The sequence below is a fragment of the Delphinapterus leucas genome, chromosome 4 (genome assembly GCF_059928025.1).
Source record: "Delphinapterus leucas isolate spDelLeu-1000000601 "Yukka" chromosome 4, BTC_Dleu_Yukka2, whole genome shotgun sequence".
Taxonomy (NCBI): domain Eukaryota; kingdom Metazoa; phylum Chordata; class Mammalia; order Artiodactyla; family Monodontidae; genus Delphinapterus; species Delphinapterus leucas.
In genome coordinates, this window is record NC_143132.1 from 80,804,885 (window position 1) to 80,828,800 (window position 23,916).

Here is a 23,916-nt window from a genome sequence, read left to right on the forward strand (position 1 = left end):
ACTCTAATAAAGGAAGAGAAAAAACCACCAACTACCTCTGTTATTCCCTCGTGACTTTCCCAAAGCCATTTATGAAGGTCACTGCAGGGGGCAACAATGCAACTGTAGATACAATGTGCAGACACCTTTCAATAAAATTGCTCTGCATGTTAACTTCTCTAGCTGCAGGGAAGCAAGCTGCCAGCAATCATATTGCGTGCCTGGGGAGCCCATGCACAGTGACGTAGTAAGTGCTGGGGGTCCTACACCAGGATATTGGTGCAACTAAAAATAAAATATGGACATCCTTTCTGTCTGTGTTCAAGCCAGCCTCTCTCCACTCACTTGCATTAGTTCTAGAATGGAAAATGCTCCCCAGGGTGGAGGAGAGAGAGGAGAAGCATAAGAAGAGATGGGTTGGGTGAAGCCCTGCATCCCCAGGCCTTGCTTCTGGCTTGGTGTCTTTCACTACCAAGCCTCCGCCACCTGTCTGAGAAAGATGGACGATTCGGGGAGAGGTGGTCTAAGACAAGGGCTAGCCCCTAGCAGAAGTTTGCCCTCAAGTCTTGTCCCCTCCCTCACAAAAAAGGTGTTTGACTTCTTTGTTGATAGGGTCTCTAGCTTGGCAATTCGGTCTCCCTGAGAGCCCTTGGAAAAGAGGGGTCAATGTGGGCTGAATGGCGGCCTTGTAGTGGAGTGGCAGGAACATTTCACTTGACAGTAATCCAACCTTGATTCCAATCTAGCTCTGCTCCTTAATTGCTCTGTGTTCCTGAGCAAGCCAGGGTCATATAACCTTTCTGAGCTTCAGTTTCCTCCTCTGTTAAATGTAGAATAGTATCTTCATGGGTTTTTTTTTTTTTTTTGAGGAGTGAGTGAATTAAGATATGTACAGGGCCTGGTAATTAGTTCTTATAAATTATAAACACACTTAGAGTGGGATGGTTAAGAATCCCTGATTTACTGAAGTGGTTTCAGGTGCATGGTGATGGCAGAAGGTAGATTCCAGTATGTGTGTGTATTGAGGCGGGGTCGGGGGTGGTGTAGGAAAAAAAAAAAGCTAGAGGTGAAAGAGACTTAGGTAAGTTCTTAGGCTGGGAAGAAGGAGAGATGTGCAAAGATGGAGATGCTGAAGCTGGGAGAGTGAGCTGAAGCTGGGAGAGTGAGTGGCTGAAGGTGCACGGTCCAGGAGGACTCGGAAAGGAATACAAGGCTGATCATGGTGATGTTTCAAGTGAAGACTCAAAAACCGGACTTGGAGGAAGGTGCTCAACAGACACAAACTTTCAGTTATGAGATAAATAAGCACTAGGGCTATAATGCACATCATGGTGACTATATAGCTGACACTCCTGTGTGATATATAGGAAAGTCATTAAGAGTAGATCCTAAGGGTTCTCGTCGCAAGAAGAATTTTTTTCTTTTTTTAAAATTGTATCTGTATGAGATGATGGACGTTAACTAAACCTACTGTGATCATTTCACAATTATGTATATCAAAGCATCATGCAGAACACAAACTTACACAGTGATGTATGTCAATTATTTCTCAATAAAACTGACAAAAATTTAAAAACACAGGACTTGGCAGTGTATACAGGAAATATAATAAGTAGCAAAGAATGTGACTTTGGAGGAGGCTGATCTGGGTTGTAATCCCAGACCCACAATTTACTGACTGTAAGATCCTAAGAAAGGAATTAAACGTCTTTGGGCCTCATCTTTCTCCTCTAAAAAATAGTAATGGTGGCAACCCATTTTTCTTTCCTCCTTGGAATACAGCTAGACTTCATTTCCTGGAGCCACAGTGTTGATACTCTAAGTATTCAATAACTAATATGACGAAAGCACTGACCAATCAGACCAGATACAACAACCAGTCAGAAGAGTCACCAGCCATAGATAACTAGGGTGGCACCTGCTGAACGCCAGCCCTGCAGAATCACATTCCTCCATGAAGGCATGGACACAGGGAGTGGAAAAAGGTGAAATCCAGGAAGACCAAAAAAACATAGCTTAATAACCCACAGAAGCATTTGAGCAGTGTTTTATAATTTTTATTAAGTCCTTTCACAAATATTGCTTGAGTTATTAAAACTATTTCCTGGAAAACATAGGATTGAATGCTCTCAATTTATTTCAATTAAATGCATTCATAATATGCAAATAGTTGCTACAGGTGAATAATGGGGTAAGAAAGGATTCCTACTTACTTTAGGGATCTTACATTGTTCTAGAGGTTTAGACAATATACCATTGATTGCTCCTTTTCTAGATTTTTGTTGTTGTTGTCATATGATAGCTAAAAAGTATACGAATGCTTCTTTAATGTTTGTTATAATTAGTAAATTGTGGGACTGGGATTAGAACTCAGATCAGTGTCCTTCAAAGTCACTCTTTCCTATCAGTTATACACCTGTATACACTGTCAAGTCCAGTTGTAACTGAACAGGACCCTTTGTGGCCTTCCCAGAACCAGACCCCCACCGCATGTCCTCTGCCTGCCTCTTGTTTGTAAAAAGGTTTTAGTCTCCTAGACCTTCCCTGAGTTCCAAAGACAGATTCAAACAGTTACCAACTAGGGAAGTGAGGGAATGCAGAGGAAGAAAAATCAAGTCCGACATAATCTTATCCATGACTATTAGTTTAAACTAATGCCTTTATTTATGACCCCAAACTGTCCTGTGGCTTTAACCAGCTGGCTCCAAGCGGGCTTAAAATTGATGACCCTGGGAGGGTCAACTAAGAATTGAAACTCCTGAACCATCACGAAGGCTCTAAGAAATAATAAAATGCCTCAACCATCGCTGTTGCTCTCTCCTAGAAAGAAGTTAAGGGATCACAAGACCACCATTGACTAATTTGCTTTGCAGGAACACATAGATCAATCACAATCACCAAGAACACATCAAGTCACAAGATGGCGCCAGGATGTCTGCAACTGAGGTCTTATCAGGAAGCGAAAATCACAAAGATCCCCTCCCCTTTACTTGTTTGCCTTTCAGAACCTTGTACCCCGGCCAGCCAGGAAGATAAATTTGAGAAAAGTCCCATCTTCCACGCTGGCGCCTCCTCAACTAATAAACCTTTCTCTGATCCAAACTCTGACATTTTTTTTGGCTTCACAGTGTGTCAGGCACACAAACTTAGGTTCAAAAACACTGTTTTTGAGTTTTCACTTGAAACACCACCATGATCGGCCGGGTATTCCTTTCCAACTCCTGGACCGTGCACCTTCAGCCATCCCCTCACTCTCCCAGCTTCAGCTTCTCCTTCTTTGCGCATTTCTCCTTCTTCCCAGTCTAAGAACTTAGTTGCTTTCACCCTTAGCTTTTTTTCCTACCCCACCCTGCAGCCCTGCTGTTAGAATCTACCTTCTGCCAACACCACACACCTGAAACTGCTTCACTAAGTCATGTAGAGAGAATCTAAAGTCTTAGTAGCCTGTGTCTATGCTTGAGACTTGATTTGGGAAGAAGGAGAAAGAAAGAGGATTCAAGTGTGAGAAAGGAGTCTTTTGAGCAAAAACGAATAAAGAGAAGTTATCTGAGACTAGAGTGTCCCTAGCCTGGGGAGAAGATAAGAGAAGAACAGAGGACTTGTGAAGCAGAGGACACCTCTTCCTTGCTTTCTGGGGCTGTAGCTTGGAGGCAGCAAGATCTCAGGGAGACACCAGCCATATGTTGTCTCTTGGCAGTCATGTCCATTAGCATCTTACGGAGACTCCTATATCCCAGTTTGGTACAGAAGAAGCAGATAAACGAGACCTAAAGAGAGATGTGAACAGGGTAGTAAGCATCCCTCAGCCAGGGGACCTGGTGGATTAGTGATGAAGAATCAGACCTCCGGGTTTCCCTGGTGGTGCAGTGGTTGAGAGTCCGCCTGCCGATGCAGGGGACACGGGTTTGTGCCCCGGTCCGGGAAGATCCCACATGCCGCGGAGCGGCTGGGCCCATGAGCCATGGCCGCTGAGCCTGCGCGTCCGGAGCCTGTGCTCCGCAACGGGAGAGGCCACAACAGTGAGAGGCCCGTGTACTGAAAAAAAAAAAAAAAGAATCAGACTTCCTTCTCATGCCCACCACCCAAACACCTTGGCACTATGAGAGTAAAACTCTGGCACCACTTCGTGTGGGAAGTAGCAGGAACTCCAAGAAGGACTGAGGTTAAATTTCCCATTAGCTCAGTTACGACATCAACATGAAATCGAAATTAATTTGTTCCAAAAAACAAATGGGCTGGAAAAAACAAGTGAAAGAGAATTTGGGTCCCTTTTATAAGAATAATCCTTTAAGTGAGAATACATTCCTTCTTGGTAGGCCCAACCTCAGCATAAGTACTAGTAGAGAAAAGACACTAGAATTAAAGGAGTTAAGTTCAGGAAGAAAGAAATTCTGAGGATCAGAGATTTGCCTCAAGTGATGTAATAGCCAGTGATGGACTTAACTTCTAATCTGTAGAGCTGAGATCTTTCCTCTCCTTTCCATTTGTCTCCCTCTTCTCATGCCATTTCCACCCCCACTCACATTTTGCCCTATGCTGAGTATGAATATAAGGTTAAAATAACTTGTCTTTTTGCATTTATTACTGGTCACATTTTATTTATGTTTCTAATCTAGGACATGATTCATTTTTCCCAACAAGGAAATCAGATTTTACTTATTTTTTTATTATTACTTTTTTTAAAATTTATTTTTGGCTGCATCGGGTCTTTGTTGCTGCATGCGGGCTTTCTCTAGTTGAGGCAAGCGGGGGCTTCTCATTGTGGTGGCTTCTCTTGTTGTGGAGCACAGCCTCTAGGCACATGGGCTTCAGTAGTTGTGGCCTGCGCGCTAAGTAGTTGTGGTACACAGGCTTAGTTGCTCCATGGCATGTGGGATCTTCCCGGACCAGGGATCGAACCCATGTCCCCTGCATTGGCAGGTAGATTCTTAACCACTGTGCCACCAGGGAAGTTTGGAAATCAGATTTTATTTTAGAACTGTATATGCAAAAAAACTTTGAGATTTGTAGAAACTCATTCTTGAATTCTCCTGGACATGATTCAGAGGCCTGAATCTCTGGCTGTAGGGGATTATTGTGGTTTGGCAATGAGAAGCTGGGAAAATAGTCTTCGGGAAGAGGGAGAACTTCACCTTTCTTTAGTGGAGGGAGTCAGTGAACATATTCAATTTGTCTCCAATGGAAGGTCCTTTACCTGGACCTCTTTCTTCTGAGTGCCTAGGTGGTGGGCCATGGCCTCGGCGATGGTGGTCTTGGGGACCTTGGCTATGGGGTGGTGGGTCACAGGGTCCATGGTCATAGAGATCATGGCCATGGGGATGGTGTCCATGGGGATGGTGACTGTGAGGACGATGTGTGTGTGGATAGTGCTCACCTGAACTATGATTATGAGGGGGCCCATGGGTCCCACTGGTGTCAAAATGAGGGTGATGGCATCTTGACCCTGGAGGGGGCAATGGTAGAGGAACTCCTACTCAAAATGGTGGACTGTCTGAGTAATTTTTGTCTTCTAGAGGAGGTGGGCATCTAAAGTTATGTGACTCGTGGGGATTATGGTGATCTCTAGATCCATTGGGCTTAAATGGAGTCCTGCCAGCAGGAGAATGCTCACCAGAGTGGAGGGCATGGCCCAAACGATGCTTCACACCACTGATGTTTGTATGTTCCCGGTGAAGGACACAGAAGAGTGAATATCATCCTGTAACACAAAAGAAGTTAGATGTTTAATTTAATTTACACCAATGGTTTCCAGACTTTTGGATTTCACAACTAATTTTAAAAATAGGAGACCCCAAAAAATGGTTCCTCGAATTCTTATCTAGCCAACTTGGCATTTAAAATATGAACAGAGGGCTTCCCTGGTGGCGCAGTGGTTGAGAGTCTGCCTGCCGATGCAGGGGACATGGGTTCGTGCCCCGGTCCGGGAAGATCCCACATGCCGCGGAGCAGCTGGGCCCGTGAGCCATGGCCGCTGAGCCTGGGCGTCCGCAGCCTGTGCTCCGCAACGGGAGAGGCCACAACAGTGAGAGGCCCGCGTACCACAAAAACAAACAAACAAACAAACAAAAAAAAAACAGAACTATCATCTACCACCATTATTATTTCACAATAGGAATAATACTTTGATAACACGAGTCAGAAAGTTAATCTCAGAGTAAAGGATACTCCTTCAGATGGAATAAATGTTGTATTATGAAAACCTTCCTTATTATTATTCTTCTCATTTCAACATAATCTGGTGAAATTATATTAAAAAATGATACTCATCTATAGATCAACCTTTGGGAAACTAGTGCTTTGTAATTTATAGTCTCAAGAGTTGAGGCTTTATGGTACAAACATCTCCTACTCCTAAAGGATGAGCACTTACCTCTTTGCCCTTGTGGAGCCATGTTCATGGTGACAAGCCTGCCCCCTCCATTTTGGGGGTGAGGGTTGGTACATGGACATTTGGATTATACTCAGGTTTTTTTTGTTTTTTTGTGGGTTTTTTTGCTGATGTAAAAAATACTGTGAAAAATATCTTGGTATAGAACAAAACTTTCTGGGACATATGTAAAATATTGTTTTGAATCTTATTTCATATAGCTTTATATAGTAAATTTTAGGCTAATTCATTCTTCTTAGGTTCTATGCCTAATAATAAAAGCTAGGAATTATTAAGTGTCAGCACTGGAATCCTGACTACAAGGGCCACTTTCAAATTCATTAGAGGTTGATTGAATTGATCATGATTTTACTTTTCTGGCAAATCTTACCCTCAATTCTTGGGGAAAAATTCATGTTTTTTGCGTCATATCAGCAATTGTAGTTTCCCAGGGGCCTATTCTCTCTGTATTTCTCCTCCCCCCATCTCTCATCCATCATCTCTCTCTTTCCCTCTCCCTATTCTCTCTGTCTCTGTCTCTGTCTCTCTCTCTCTCACACACACACACAGAATACACACCAACAGCCATAAGAACAAAATACACTATATGTGTGAAAATATCACTTAGTTTGGCACTGCTCATGACAAAGGCTACTTAAGCAACCCACCTTAAGATTGAAAACGTCATAGTTTATGACAATGTCTTTTGGGGTTTCCAAGTCAGAGTCTTCTACATCATAGGACAAATCTGCTCTGCAGAATCCAAAGATCTATAAAGAAGAGATAAACCTGTTAGTGTCTATGTGTATTTGAGTGTGTGTGTGCAGGTGGTATGAAGGTGCCCAGCTCTTGTTGTGAACTTCCAGACATTTGGGAAAGGAAAACAGGCTTTCGAAAAATCAGAGTAATATTATCAAATATCTCCATCAGCTATTTAACCATTTTTCCTAGTCAACACTTTGGGGAAAGTGTAGGTTCTGAAGGGTTTCACTCCAAGTTGCAGTGGTTCCCTTCCATGAGTGGTCCCCCGTGCTGGGCTTCCCCATGGTCTGTAGGAGGAACTCTGCATCATTGATACCTTGCCTTTAGCCCAACCTTCTGCATGAAGACCTGAGTTGCCTGTGTCTAGAGAGAGTGAAGAGTGGTGTAGAAGAGGAATTTATACAACCTAAACCGGGCCCTTGGAGGAAAGTGTTGGGAAGAAAGGAGCCAGTATAAAAGTGGGTTTACACAGACCCCGTCAAAGTGACTGTCTGCTGGCCCTACCCTAGGTACCGAGGCTACAACTGGCTGGCACCGCTATGCCCCAGAGGCCCCAATACCCAGCTGTCAAGGTTAGACTAGGACAAGAAGAAAACTCTTTTTTTAGAAGAGACTGTTAAGCATTGAGGCTCTGAGTACAGTTTTGGAGTCAAACAGACCTATGTTAATCTTGGCTTTGCCATTCACTGGTTGTGAGCTTAAGCAAGTTACATAAAATTTCTGGATTTGTCTTTGTAAAGTGAGTACAATGCTAACTATCCACAGGCTGTGGGAAGGCTTAATTAAATGAGATAATATGCTGGAAAGCACTTAGCACTGAGCTCCTCTTCTCCAGCTGCCATGTTTCTCTACTGGGTTTGCATTACCTACACCAAGATAGGGATTTGTTGGGGATGGGAATGGAGGAGGTGGGGTGTCTTTCCTGGTAGCTATTAAGCAGGATTCTAGAACTGCTTGAGGTTGAAAAGTTGAACAGTGAGAGAAGGAACGAATGAATGCCTCCTTTCTTTCCGTCCTGGAGAATGTGTTATTAAACCTCAGAAAATTCCTGGACTTGAAATCAAAAGGCCACCATTAACATCCTGTGTCCTAACACTTTCTGGCTAAGTGTCCTTAGGCAAGTGTTTAAACTTCTAGACCATCTTGTTCCAGGGAAATGGAGGCAAACACTTGCTTCTCCTCAGAGGGCTTGTCACAGGGCTCCAACGAGGCAATAACATGGGTGCTTTGTAAACTGTAAGTCACCATACAAATGCTGAGTGTTATTAAGGAGATCTTCCTGCAGGTACCTGAGTATCAAAGTATAAGTGACTAGGGGAGCAATCCCATCGATTGAGCAACTGGAGGACTGGACTCTAATCTCAGCTCAGTTGTGAACATCAGGCAGGGAGGGAGACGCAAGAGGGAAGAGATATGGGCACATATGTATATGTATAACTGATTCACTTTGTTATAAAGCAGAAACTAACACACCTCCCTCTGTTGAGCCTCAGTTACCTCCTCATTTGTCAAATGGGGTCACTGAGTGGAGTAAACAAGGTGAAGTGAGTGAAAGCACCCTTGGGTGTCAGTTCTTAATCCAAGCAATTTATTAGTTTTAGCTAAGTCTTTAATCCTACTGGGTAAAGAACCTGGTGTTAAGTTGAGGTATATAGCATATATAATTCTATAATATACATGATACTCTCATGATTCACTTAACTTCTCTGTGCCTCAGTTTCCCCATCTGTAAATCGGGAATAAAAATAGTACCTACTTCATAGGGTGGTGGTGGGTTAATAAGGTCACATACGTAAAGCACTTAGAAAGTTGTCTGGCCCATGGTAAGTGGTCTCTAAATGTTACCCAGTATTTCACAGAGGCTGGGAAAGTGGTGACTGGAGCAGTTCCTCACAGAGAAGTCCAGGTAGTAATTGGTTCTTTCCCCTTCTCTCTAGAACAAGTTGAATCCAAGCAGTTTCGGGACATAAAAAGTAAAAAAGGCAGTGGATACCTACGACCCAATATTCAATATAGCACTATGAGGATTCAAAATCCCCAATATGTGCCATTTTTCTGATGGTCTCTGCCTTTAAAATATTTACCACATAAGTAATAAGGTGAATACTATTTCATTGAAATGTTCAACTAACACAGACATAATCAAGCACAGTGTGAAAAATCACCCTTCCTGCACCCCAGCCTCCCCTTCTCAGAGGTACCATTATCATCCACTTGATGAGTTTTTCCTTCAAGCCTTTTCCTAAATATGTTGCACATATACACATATATCTAATTATTTAACATAAATAGGATCATATTCTAAGTATTGTTCTGTAACCTGTTTTTTCCATTAGCAATGTATCTTGAAACACTTTCCAGGGCATTTACCTCCAAAACGTTGTTTTTAGTAATTACGTTGTATTCACTCCATTGCTTGGATGCACTGTAATATATTTAACTTTGCATTTTCAAAATGCACAACGGACATCAACTAGCTGCTCTACAAGACCCCTCTGGGTGGGAAGCGCTTAGGTCCCTGGACTGGGAGGCAGAATTGCCCCACTGAGCCACACCACTGGGTGTGGCTCGATAGGCACTCTGAGCCTCAGTCTTCCATTGTACTAGAAGGAGGTCAGGACCCGATGATTTTAATGACTCGCATCATCTTATCATGCTCTTTCTTCTGTCTTCCCCTCTTCCTTGTTTGGGTTTTCCCTTTTCTCTGTTAGATATTCAGATACACACACCCCAACTCCAAAGACTAAAGAACTGAAGGAGGGCAGTTCTATGGTATCTGCTGCCTCTCTGCTGAGGCTGCAACAGAAGTCTCAATTTAAAAGGCAGCTGGCCGAGTGAGGCCAGCGGAGAGGGACAGTGCTGCCCCATGTCCCCTGCATCGGCAGGCAGACTCTCAACCACTGCGCCACCAGGGAAGCCCTAAAGCGCTAATATTTTAATGACCTCTTCCTGTCTCTGCCAAGGAGAGAGAGGCATCGTTAACAGAGAGAGGAGAAGGTACAGCTCAATCTTTCTTTAAGGCAACCTCCTGAGGGAGTTGCTTGACTGTTGAATTTTTATATGTTGAAACATGTTAAGATTAATTATTTTAAAAGAAGTTCTGGGATAATTCTTTTTGAAAAAATGAATTAAAAGAGCATGGAATTTAGAGTCAACACCGGTGGTACAGGGTCATGACTTTGCCACACTTTGGCTGTGTTCACCCGGCCAGGTCATTGAATCTCTTTGAGGCTCAGTTATTTTATCTCTAAAATAGAAAGGATTATAATCTTTACTCCATAGTCTTGTTGTGAGATTAAAGGAGATAATATATCCTTTGTATAACTGCTTTGTGAACATACATAACTTGCAGATGTTGATGGCAATACTCGAGTGCTAAGTACTTTGCAAAGTGTGCTACACAGACAATTTTATTTAATTCTGAGAAGGAACCAAAGGGATAACGTTGTTATCCTCATTTTACAAAGGAGGAAAGCTTGAAGAGGTTAAGTAACTTGCCCTCAAGACCACACAAGTGGTAAGTGATAAGGCTGGGATTTAAACTCAAACAAATCTGACCCCAGAGCTTATGTTCTCTACAATGATGCCATACAGCCTCTTGTAAATTTCTATTTTTATATGTTGAATTTATTTAAAAGAAGGTGTGCCAGTAATAGGAAAAACCCTCTCTCTTCCCTTCTCAGGAGAGCAAGTAATAATACGTCCACAAGGGCAGGAATCATTTCTGATATGTACTTCATTGTCTTATATGATGATACCACTGTAAGACTGAATTTTGTATTAATTAGAATTAATTAGCATTATAACAGATGATCATACCAGGACTTGTGGTGCAGTTAAAGTCATTCACTCTAAGATTCTGAGACCCATCCAAAAGTGTTATAGCTATTACCTTACATTGTCCAATCACCTGCAAGAAAGAGGGGTTTATATTATTGCCTACTGCTTTCCTCAGGTTGACACAAGGGAACAAAAAAGTGAGGCAACATACTCCTACTAACCATTTGAAATTTGTCTGTGCTTTCTCTCACCAAACCCTCTCTCAAAAACCTGTATTTTCTTAGCATATTTCTGTGATCTGGATGCTATAAGCATCCAAAACCCTCATGAGAACCACGGAGAAACTGTTGAAACAGATCATGGCCATACCCCAAATATTTGCAAGGGAAAAAAATGCTAAAACCCCTGGGCATGTAAACATCTTATTTTCTGGAGTTGAAATGTTATATCTGTGCTCTTTCATCTTTGTGTCCTCCTCCTGTGGCAGGGAGCCTGGGCTCTGAGTACCCGCGTGCAACGTGCAGAACAAGACCCTATTCCTCACGGTGACTGCAACTAATCCCTTTGGCCATTTCTGTTAGTGGGACCAGTATTCATAGGACACGGTTACAAGTTCATAGGTTCTTAGACGTTAGGTGATTTGCTCAAGGCCTTACAGCTGGTCATGCTATCACATGGGACCACAAGCCCCACTGACTTTTCTTGAACTGGGTTCCAGGGTGTAGCTCTCAAGAAAATATTACTCAAGGTCAACACAGTCTTCATGAGCCAAGAGGCAGAAGCTGCTCTTACTCTTTTACAGTGTTAGCCCAGGTATGCAGCCACCCTGGGCAAGCACAATAACAGAAGTCAAGAACGCTAAGAGGAGAGGAATGGAACCGTGTTTACTTACGATTTCAGATGGACCAATAGAAACAGCTTGGCTCACAGTCAGCCCAGTGTTTCCTGGATAGGACTGAACAGTCAGATTCTTTCACATCCAAGACTAAATAATAGACAGCTGTGGATCCCTGGGGAATACCAAGAAAGCAATGGGTGAGTAGCATGTGGCAGCCCAGAGTTTTCTTCAAAAAAAACCCAATCTTTTTATTTCCTAAATAGAATTCCTGCTCCTCTCCAAGTCATTGCAGATGTCCTACCTTTGCGTCATTTGATCTATTTATTTAATAAAACGCTTCAGAGAGTTACTTCTGAATGCTCTTTTTAACTGGTCACAATGTTGCTTCTGCCCTTGAACTTTCAAAAGCAATCACTAAAAAGCAGTGTTGGTTTGGATGGAGGTGTTGAAGGTACAAGCCTAGAATATAAGTGCTGACAGTCACATCACGGCCTCCAATCTGTATATGCAGTCGTGTCCTCTCATCCAGCTCTATTCCTGAAATTGGATTTCTTGTCTTTTTTAAAAAATATAGATTGACTTTTTTCCCTTTTGGCTGCACCACGTGGCTTGCAGGATCCTAGTTCCCTGACCAGGGAATCAAACCCGTGCCCCCTGCAGTGGAAGCGCAGAGTCTTAACCACTGGACTGCCAGGGAAGTCTCAGATTTCTTGTCTTGATTTCAACTTGCCCAAAGCTAAATTCAGTCTCTTCTCTTACAAACCAGCTCCCTCTCTCAACTTCTTTTGTCTGGTCAGTGGCACCATTAATCATTTATTGCCTTAGTCTTTGTCTTAAAGAATGTCCTGTCCTCAAGCCTTGAATGGTCTTTCTTTGAAACGTCTCATGTCTTTTCTTTACTCTCATTGCCCTAATTCCCACTGCCTGGGGCTGCTCCTCATGTCGTCATTCCTGAACGAGCTCCTAGTTGTGTCCCTGCTCCGGCCCCTATCTTCCCAGGCACAGGGAGATCCGCCCCCCCCCCTTCCCCACTGCCACTCAGAGGTCGCACTGTGCTGATTCATCCTGTGTCCTATGATTCATCCTGTGTCCTACACATGTGGCAGAGAGCCTGGAAGGGGGCGACTGGTCATCAGATTGCTAGTGGAATCCTAAATCCCTCCACTCTCGTTCTCTGTAACCTTTAGGGCCTTGGTTTCTAACACTGTAACAAGTATAAATATCTCTGCTTGTCCTCTTTGGTGCCCCATGGTCTCGCCTCCCTGATTTCAGTGGTTCCACCAAAGGGTAGGTTATTTCTGGGGTGGTGGTGGAGAAGCAGGACTCCCTCTGTAATCTCTATCAAGCCCTCAAATGCACTCCGAATAAACATATAACCTAAATGAAAACAGTAGGCTTGCTTTCTTCAAGCCTACGGTCTCTCTTCCAAGGTGATGGCTGCTCCAAAGCCCACAGAGAACTGCTGGAACCCCTCTGCTTTTGTTCCGCTTCTCCCTAACACCTTCCTTCCTGATTCCCTACCCACACAGAGGTGATATGGCTGGCGTTCTCCTGGAAGGCCATTACACAAGCCACCGTCCTATTCAAATCCTGCTCACCCTTCAGGACGGAAAGGAAGCCTTCTCCCATCCCATCGAAATAGTCCTTTTATGAGATCACTCCTGCATCTATACCACTCACTTGGTCACCTGAATATATCCCATCTTATGCAGTTCACACATGTGTGCATGTGAGCTGCTTATTATTTCCTTGAGAGCAAGACCCACAGTTTAATCTTTCTCTTATAGTACTGAGCCTTTGACTGGGCTCTGCATAAGTGTTTACAAGTACTTACAGGCTGATTCATAGTTAAGGACATACTAGTAACAAACATTCATCTGAAGGAAAAAAGAACAGTCACAGCAGCCCACAGATGAAACAGACAGCCCTGCCCAAAGCCAATCCACTGTGCAAAGCAGCAGGCTTAGGGGCTAGAGTCTCAGTTGCCCCCGTACATCATCTCCCCACTCAGCTCTGCCATGGGCAGCGCCACAGCATTTTGTCCAAGTGGACATCAGCGACCCACAGCAACTGGAAAAGGTAGCCATCCCACCGTCCTTTATTGATCAGGTCTAGAGCTTTCCCAGCCACGGGCTCAGCAGCATCACAGCCTGTGGGACTCACAGCACAGGAACGCTGCAGTGGGATCAAAAGGATGAAAAACAGTGTTGCAGTGAGTAACTTCATTTTGTTAAAATGTGAAAAACATTCTCTGCTCTGGGATACCACAGCAGAGAAGTTTATACAGATTTTCTAAAACATACACACATACACACACAATTGATTCAACAAAGTCTTTATCCGTTTTTGTTATGTAACTGGGTATGTTCACCTTGACCCCTGGTTCACATATCAGTCAACACGCTGTAAATGATTAGTGGGTCCTGGGGACAGAAAGTTGAAACATGCCACCAGTGAGTGGGTAAAACTGTGATCTGCACAAATCTGGTTATTACTAGTAGGTAGCAGATCCAAAGTGTGTTTTTGGCCGTAAGCACTGACTGCATTGGTATACGAGGTGGAGTCAGAGATAATTTTCCTCCATCTGCCAGCCAGAAATCTCCGCCATCAGTCCCTTCTTTGGATTGTGGCACTGAAAGTCCTCAGTAGAATGTAGCTGCATTACTGAAGGGAGGAGACATGTTAAATGGTTAACACCATAAAAGGAAGACAGTTCAGGTAGAGGAGAAGGATTAAGAGGCTGTCGCTTTGAAGTCAGATCTGAATTTCAACCCTGGGTCTGTTACTCTCTTACTGTGTGATGCTGGGTAAGCTATAAAACTTCTCTGATCCTTAGTTTCCTCGTTTATAAAACAGGGTTTAAAAATCTCTTGGCAGGCTTGTGTGATGATTAAATAAGAAAACATGCATAAAAAGTCACCAATACAATTCTTAGCACAGATCCAGGTGCTAAATACATAATGCTATTTTATTATTATAATTAGTGTGACTGACAAGAAGTTGGGGGCACACTCATGTCATTCCAGTTCTTTGTGACCCTTAAAGTATGCTAAAGAGAATTAGTTCATGTGGAAGAGGATGGTGGTGAGGGTAGAAGTCAAGCCATTCTATGCCCATTCCAGAGAAGGGGTTAGAGGGACTAGACCATTGGGGGAGGGGCTCAGCACGGGAGGACAGGGCTGGGATTAAGCTGCTTCCCCCCACCCTCACTCCTCCTAAAAAGTCAATATTGGCTTCCCTGGTGGCGCAGTGGTTGAGAATCTGCCTGCCAAAGCAGGGGACACGGGTTCGAGCTCTGGTCTGGAGGATCCCACATGCCGCGGAGTAACTAGGCTCGTGAGCCACAACTACTGAGCCTACGCGTCTGGAGCCTGTGCTCCGCAAAAAGAGAGGCCGCTATAGTGAGAGGTCCGCGCACCGTGATGAAGAGTGGCCCTCACTTTCCGCAACTAGAGAAAGCCCTTGCACAGAAACGAAGACCCAACACAGCCAAAAATAAATAAATGAATAAAATAGTTATCTATTAAAAAAAAATAAGTCAATATACCTGCAGGGATCCCTCATGCCAGCAGAGACCAGCGGCATCAGAAAGGACCAGAGAGGGCTTCCCTGGTGGCACAGTGGTTGAGAGTCCGCCTGCCGATGCAGGGGACACGGGTTCGTGCCCCGGTCCGGGAAGATCCCACATGCCGCGGAGCGGCTGGGCCCGTGAGCCATGGCCGCTGAGCCTGCGCGTCCGGAGCCTGTGCTCTGCAACGGGAGAGGCCACAGCAGTAAGGGGCCCGCGTACCGCAAAAAAAAAAAAAAAAAGAACCAGAGGGAGTCAGCCCAGCTTGCTTCCCCACGACCGGGGACTTAAACGGCATCTGCCTTCCTCCCCACTCTCTTCTCTGCGGTGAGTCACCCGAGATGCTTTTCAGAATCCTTACTTCCAGGCCTCCCTCAGAGCAATTAAATCAGGATCTCTGGAGATGGGTCCAGGTGTTGGGAGTTCTTCCAATGTGCAGCCAAGGCTGGGAACTGGTGAAGCTCTAGACAGAACCTGAACGGAGGGAAAGAGTTTGAAGAGAGAAGCAATGGGGACGGGGGTATGGAAAGCAGACCTCACTTCCCAGAGTCACAGGTTGGTTTAGCAAGTGTTAAAAGGGGAAGAAACCCATTTCGGATTATATTTGAGATTGAACTTTTAATATTAGTAACACTGGCTTTTAAATATCCAAACAGGACAGCTTCATTGTAGTTTAGAATGACAGGATTAGTATGGAATCTGGCCAAGATGTTACTAAGCGGCTCCAACCCAGGGCTGGAGGTGGAGAAAGCCATTAATTAGAGCAAAACCGTTTTATGTTTCAATAAGTTGAGCTCCTTAATGAGGCCTTTCTATTATTGCTACACTGGTCACACCCAATATGGAGCGCCCTGGGTGAGCTAAATGCTGGTGGAGGGAAAGAGATGGGAACGCTGAGCGGATGGGAAAGGGCACCGAGGGTGAGAATCAGCTTTTCCTACATACTCTTGTGCTGAGACCTAGGGGTAGTCACTAGAGCCATGAATTCCCTTCCGCTCACTTTATTGAACCTGAAAGACAAATACAGTGCTAGTGATGCGTTGTGTTTCTTGCTAGACCCTGATTGAAATAGGGCCATAGCCACCACATAATACCCCTACTTAGTCATTTTTCCTTCTTAAAGGAGGCAGATAAGAGTAATAGAGTGTGAATATTGTCTATTGCTCTTAAACAAATTATGCCAAGACCTATGTGCCTCTTCTGAGAAACAGCTGCCAGGAGAGAGGACAAGAGTTACATCTGTACATTCCCTGTTGTATGAGTTTGCTAGGGCTTCCAGAACACAGTACCACAAACTGGGTGGCTTAAACAACAAGTTAATTTCTCACGATTCTAGAGGCTAGAAGTCCAAGATCAAGGTGTCAGAGGAGTGGTTTCTACTGAGGCCTCTCTCCTTGGCTTGTAGATGGCCGTCATCTCTCTCTGTCCCCATGCGGTCTTCCCTCTCTACTCATCTGTATCCTAATCTCCTCTTCTTGTAAGGACACCTGTCACAGTGAATTAGGGCCCCCCCTAATGCCTTCATTTTAACCTAACTACCTCTTTAAAGACCCTATCTCCAAATACAGTCACATTCTGAGGTACTGGGGGTTAGGACTTCAGTATATGAATTTTGAGGGGACACGATGCAGCCCACAACACCTGTCCAACTTCAAAAGATATGTGTATATGTAAATGTCTGCAGACATATATGTGCATGTGTCTATATATTATACATATACATACATATAATATTATATTTTATATTACATAATTTTTTAAGTGAAAAAATTGGGAATAAATATAATCTGGGCCCTTAACTTCTCCTCTGGGAAACAACTTTTAAAGGAATCAGAAAGTTACCCAACTTGGACCAATGTTTGGTTCTCTTCAGGATTAACCACAGGCCACAGGTAAATGTCACTTCCACCTACCCCACTGCTAAGTGAGTCTATCAGCTCACCTGGGATTTGGAGACTATTCAGACAGGTTAAAAAAAAAATCCACCTTCAGGCTGGATATATCTGACCGATACTTGGTGTTGAAATAATGATGGAATAAGGGGAAAGTGAAACTCTGATGAATCCCAGTCTCTTGATATCCCTCAATTTTCATCTTATTTGATCAAAAGAATCACAGTATGCTTTTGCCCAGTGTAAGTAATTAACAGAAACCTCAATTACATAGAAGTTGGGAGACCAGAAGGGGGAGCACTCATGCCCTGTGACAGTAAAAGAGCTCGATAGGAAGAAGAGAGACTTCTTTCGTGGCAACAGCTCAGCCAATGGAAAGCCATGGGCTCTGTTTACTACAGCCCTCCCAACTTCCTTTTCCTCTTTATAAGAGTTTTCCTTCCCTTGTTGTTTGGGGACTTCGCTGTGGCTCACCATGGTTGCAGGCCCCAAATTGCAATTCTCTGCTGATCCCAAATAAACCCATCTCTGCGGTAGAAATATCTGGCAATCTATTTGTTTCGGGTCAACATTTTGGTGGCCTGTACAGGGACCAGAGAAGACACCCAACAGCTCCGGGGTTGGTGAGCAAACAGGTGTGGTATCCACAGTTGAGCCCATTGTTCCTCATTGCTTTTCCAACCCCGGAGTTTGAAGGTGTAGCTTTCTCCTGGATCCGAGCTCACACCCTCTTTGCTTTTGAAGCTCCAGGCTTTATTCAGTATCTATTTGAAGGTTTCCTCTTTCTCATTAAGGCCTTGTTCTGTATGTGAAATTGGCACTTCTGTCTGATTTGAGATCAGACTGTTTCACTGAAACTGGCTAACCTTCAGCCTATTCCCTTTGGAACAAAGGCTGCTTCTCCTGAAGCTGGATACCCTTTGACTCATTCCTTCGGGAACAGGGGAATTTTTTTCTGAATCAGTGCCGAGTTTTTCAGCCTTTTGCCTATTCCTTTGGAATGGCTGTCTTCTGGAGACTGGCTTTAAAAAGCCTTTGGTCTAGATCCTTCAAGACAAAGCTGTCTCCTTAAGACTGGCTGGGATTGGCTTGCAAGCTATTTGAATTGAGCCGTTTGTTCTGTAAGCTATTTGAGCTGTTTGAAAATTGTTCTTTACCCTAAAGAAAAACCTCTAAGAAATGGGTTCCCAGTTATCTAAGTATTTTGAGGGTGCCCTCACTACAGGGACTCCAGATGATTTTATGTCTAAACACCAGGGTCCTTCCTCATGTTCATTTCTAACTAAATAAACGGACTTGACCAAACTCAATTTAGAGTACCAATGGCCATTGTGGGGAACTTTTGAAATTCACAAAATTTAATTTCCTTAAAACTGAACTGGTCTTCCCTGGTGGCACAGTGGTTAAGAATCCACCTGCCAATGCTGGGAACATGGGTTCGAGCCCTGGTCCGGGAAGATCCCACATGCCGCGGAGCAACTAAGCCCGTGCACCACAACTACTGATCCCGTGTGCCACAGCTGCTGAAGCCCACAAGCCTAGAGCCCATGCTCCGCACGGAGAGAAGCCACAACAATGAGAAGCCCTCATATCACAACAAAGAGTAGCCCCCACTTGCCTCAACTAGAGAAAGCCCGTGCACAGCAACAAAGACACAACGCGGCCAAAAACAAAAGCCAAAAAAAACCAAACTGGACTACAATAGGTCAAAAATTTCCAGAACTGAGTGGAATGCTTATTTCAGTTGGTATTTTGAGGCTTCCCAACTATTATCAGGAGTCTGAAATTACCTCTGCAAAAGATTAACTGAGGCAGACAAATGATTGAAGAAAGATAAAATGGCTCCTGAAGCCTGAGGCTCTTCTTCCTTGGCTTCTTTGTCTCAGGCTCTGCCTTTGGCACCATCTTCTTCTTTCTTTTCTAGGATGCCTATGCCTCCACTATACCTTCAAATCCCTCACAGTAATTCTTCCACCAAACTTTCCCTTTTCTCTGAAACTCTCCCCGCTCCCTTTTCCTCTGCACTTGTCAGAACCTGTCTTTTTAAAATTAAGACTTCTGAGGATCCAGGGGCTAAGCCCTTAATTTCTTACACTACCTGGGCTAAAGCTGAAATGCAAGCCATAGTCAAAGACCTTCCCGAAGAAACTGAAGATCTCAATGATCCGCTGAGGAATTTAATATAGTCATTCAAACTTATCAACCTGGTTTCTGTGACTTTTCTCAGCTAGTTCATATGCTCATTGGTGAAGGCCAGGCCCAGCACTGGATGAAAACCGCTAATTAGGAAAGTCCTGAAAGGTCTCTAGAGTTACAACTGGGAATCCAGCCTACTAACGTACTATGTGATCAAGCTCAGGCAATTGCTAGGCAACTTTATGAAGCAATTCCTAGGGCTTTTCCAAAGCCTGTTGATGGGAACAAAATTCAGGCTTGCACACAAAACTGACGAACCTGTTCATGAATATTACAGTAGGCTTCAGATTCTGGTCTTCCTTCAGATGTAGATTCCACCCGGGTAGCCTTTAACTCTATGTTTATTAATGGGCTGAACCAGGACTTTTCCCTTCTAGTAAAACGGACCAGGATAGAAGGGAAAGTATGTCCACTCCAGATTTAGAGAATCTGGCAAACCAGCTCTCTCGTACTCTAGATGAGTCACCTCTAAGGAAGACAGCCAAAATCTTAATCTTCCCACATGTAAGGGTATATCCATTCGGGGCACGTAGAATCCCAGACAGGTTACAAAGGTTCAAAGACTGGTTAATAGGTAAGAAAGCAAGAATAGATGCCTTGGAGTACTAAAACAGTTCAAATAGTGGGTACCTCCAATGAACCTCAAGAGGTTCCTGCCTCTGAACTCATTCCCTTTTGTTTAGGCCTTTTGAGAGATACCCACACTTTTCTCCTTAGTCCCTCTGCTGTTATTCATTTATTAGGCTGAGACTTCTTAGAGAAGTAGCACGCCTGAATGTCTTTGTCCAAAAAAGGGGAAATAATTCTAGAAAATGGACAGTCGTCATCAAAGTTATCCACCGGGTGAATTAAATGATCCTTTGACATCTTTTTTTTGTTCCATCTCTGATAATAGTAGAGCAGATTCTGGAAACGCTGATCATTTGTCCCTATTGAATCAGCTACCATTTTCCTTATGGGCACAATCCACAGTGTACTTCCCATCAAGATTCAAATAGATCCCTCAAGACCTCTTTCCAGAATTAATACCCTATTTGTAAAGAAGCCCTTCAAGGCATAAAGCCCATAATAGAAGATTACAAGGCTCATGGTTTCATTGTCCCTTGTACTAGCTCCTGTCATACTCCCATTTTACCAGTGGGAAAAACCTAAGGACCAAGCGTGGAGATTTGTCCAGGACCTCCAAGCAATAAACAGCATTGTTATCCCTCATACCTTACTAACATCCATTCCCACCGGAAGTAAACTTTTTACTATAGTAGATTTACGCAGTGCATTCTTTAGAATTCCAGTTGACAAAGCTGGCCAATACCTTTTTGTCTTTACTTGGGAAGAAAAACAGTTCACCTGGACAGTAATGCCTCAGGGTTATACTGAGAGTCCTTGTTTCTTACAAATCCTGAAGGCTTATCTGGATGATGTAAAGTTCCCCAGGGGTTCTACTTTGTTGCAACAGGTGGATGATTTGCTTCTTTGCTCTCCTTCTCAAGCCTCCTCACAGGAAGACATCATCCACTTGCTAAAGCTTTTAGCCTTAAAGGGACATAAGGTTGCCAAAGAAAAATTGCAGCTTGTCCAAACCCAGGTTTGATATTTAGAGCATCTGATATCAGAACAAGGACTACACCTAGATCCAGATAAGATTTCATAGTGTCCTAAGTCCCCTTAGACCTAAAACTAAGTGCCAGCTGCAAGGTTTTCTCGGGCTAGTTGGTTATTACTGAAATTGGATTCCAAATTTCTCTCTTAAGGCCAAAGCTCTATGTTTTGCTCAACAATAACCCAGTTCAATTTTATGGGAAGAACTGGATGACACAGCCTTCAAGGTCTTAAAGAAGAGTTTGATGAACTCTCAGCTGACTTTGGGCATCCCAATTATCAGATTCCCTTTTTCCTTTCTATATACGAAGAGGAAGGGCATGCCTTGGGGTACTCACCAAAAACACAGGGGCCGTGATAAACTCGCAGGGTATTATAGCCAGCAACTGGATTCTGTGGCACAGGGATACCCCCTTGCCTTAGAGCTATTACGGCTACTGCCTTTTTGGTTAACACTACTGAGAAAATCATTGTGGGATCCCCTTTAACCATTTTTGTACCTCATGCAGCAGAAGCCTCCTGAATTCTCATCACACTCATTTCTCAGCCAGTCACCTCACCTCTTATGAAGTCCTCTTGTTAACTGTTGCTTACACAACTCTTTTACATTGTAATAACCTTAACCTGGCTACTCTTCTCTCCTCTGTCACTGATGAAGTCCCTCGCAACTGCTTAAAGCTGACCAACCACCTGACCCCTCTCACGATCTGTAGGAAATTCCATTGGGTAACGCTAATTTCTCATGGTTCAACAATGGGTTGGTTGTATTTAAAGGCGACAATGGTGGATATTGTGCTGGGTATACCATTACAACTCCTTTTGATGGTATTGAGGCAGCATCTTTACCTATGGCTGCTTTGGCCCAATAGGCTGAATTATACGCTCTTACAGAGGCTTGTCCTTTAGCCAAGGACAAAACCGCCATACTGATAGTAGATATGCTTTCAGAGGAGCTCATGATTTTAGAGAGTTGTGGGGAAAATGTGGCTTCCTTACTTCCATGGAAATAAAATTTAAGAATGGCCCCTATATTTGGGAATTATTAAATGAAATACTTTAACCTGCTGCTTTAGCTATTATTAAGATCCCGGGGCATTCTAAACTGGACTGTCTGGAAAGTAAGGGAAATTTACCTTGCTCAGATTTCTGCAAGCAATGCTGCCCTTAAAGGGACCAACAGTAGCCAAACCTCTGTCATGGTCCAAAGGGATATTTCCCCAAACAATAATTTAGAAAAGCTGGCTAGAGAGGCCCTAAAACTGGGCTCAGAAAAGCAAGATTTTCAGCAATTGTTGATTTTATAAAAAGAGAAAGCTCGAGATATGGGAACATATGTATATGTATAACTGATTCACTTTGTTATAAAGCAGAATCTAATACACCATTGTAAAGCAATTACACTCCAATAAAGATGTTAAAAAAAAAAAAGAGAGAAAGCTCTGGTTTGGACCAAATAACAACACAGTCCTACCAGAGATTCTAAAATTCCCACTCCTTACCACTGTATGTGCATTAAACCATTGGTCTCCTGACAAAATGAGAGCCTTCATGAACCAATATTGGTGGGAAAACAATAAGGTCGAAAAAAGTGCCTACCTCACTTGTCCCGCTTGTCCAAAGTGCAACCCAGGGAAGCCTGTTTGTATCGTTCCCAGACATTTTAAACTGCCAGATGGACAGTTCAAGGCCTGGCAAATGGATTTGATGCAACTTCTCCATCTAATGGATATAAATATATTTCAGTCATGGTCTGTATGTTTTCACACCAAACTGAAGCCTTCCTTTGCAGACAGACTACTGCCTCTTCTGTAGCTAAAGTCCTCCTGGAAAAGATTCTCCCTGTCTGGGGAACTCCTCTCAAACTTCATAATGATCAAGGAACACATTTTATTTGCCAGGTATTTCGACAGACATGTGCTGTTTGGTCACTTTTACAACACTTTCATTGGGCTCACCACCCTCAATCCTCTGGTTTGACAACATCATGAAGACTCAATGGGAAAAATCTGTAGAGGCCCTCCAACTACCCTGACCAAAAGCATTGCTATTGGTCCCGCTAAATCTCAGATCTGCTTATCTTGGAGCTCATAAACTCTCACCCTTTGTGATGGTCACAGGACACCCGGTGAACCTGGCTCCTGCTTCTTTTGCCCCACAACTGATAAAGGAGAACTATTCCAATATCGCCAAGGCCCTAATTGTTTCTATTAAAAATAACCATGTTTTGGTAAGGTAATCTTTTCACGGTGTGCCCTCGGGAGAAAAAGACCTTAAGCATCACACCTTGCAACCTGGAGATTTTATCTATTTTGAAAAGACGTCTCCAGAAGAACTCTCCTTCAACCTCATGGAAAGGCCTCTATCTGGTACTGCTAGCCAGCTCTTGTGCCACCGAACTCCAAGGAATAGACTCTTGGATTCATGTGACACACCTAAAGAAAGTGCCAAACCCTAATTGGACCTGCCCATCATCTGGTGACCTGAAGGTAAAGATTTCCCAGAACTGAAGCAGATGACAGCAGATGAGACAGCTTTCCCAGGATAACCAGAACAGGCCTGTTGGAAGCTTGTTGCCAAAATTTTGATTATAGAATGCTTCAGATGATCTCCAATGTCTAGGATCTTGATAAAATATGAACTTTAGATAAAAAGGGCCTGAGAGTTCTCCCTCCTACCCCTTCTTGTCATTTAAAGGTGACCTTAATAGGTTTCTAATCTTCGTACTTTCCCTTCGATTTGAGACACTACACCAAGGAAAGGTCCTTCCTGACACTGAATGACAAAAAGCCATTGAAACTAGAATACCTGACTCTTGATCGGTGATGCTTTCAGAGAAAGATCTTGATTAAAAGGGGAGAAAGGTAAAAAATTAATAAACAGAAACCTCAGTTCATAGAGTCGGGAGACCAGAAGGGAGAGCTCTCACCTGTGACGA

The 23,916-nt window shown here is 43.5% G+C and overlaps 1 protein-coding gene across 1 annotated transcript; it reads right to left on the reverse strand.

Annotated features, from left to right (window-relative positions):
- Positions 1-3,542: 3,542 nt before the first annotated feature.
- HRG (histidine rich glycoprotein) lies at positions 3,543-13,952 on the reverse strand. The gene is given in 11 exon segments (XM_089909910.1): positions 3,543-3,746; positions 4,879-5,168; positions 5,171-5,319; positions 5,458-5,646; positions 7,016-7,116; positions 7,425-7,429; positions 8,972-9,041; positions 10,908-11,018; positions 11,781-11,807; positions 11,809-11,897; positions 13,760-13,952. Coding segments are annotated over 11 exon segments (1,428 nt in total).
- Positions 13,953-23,916: the final 9,964 nt, after the last annotated feature.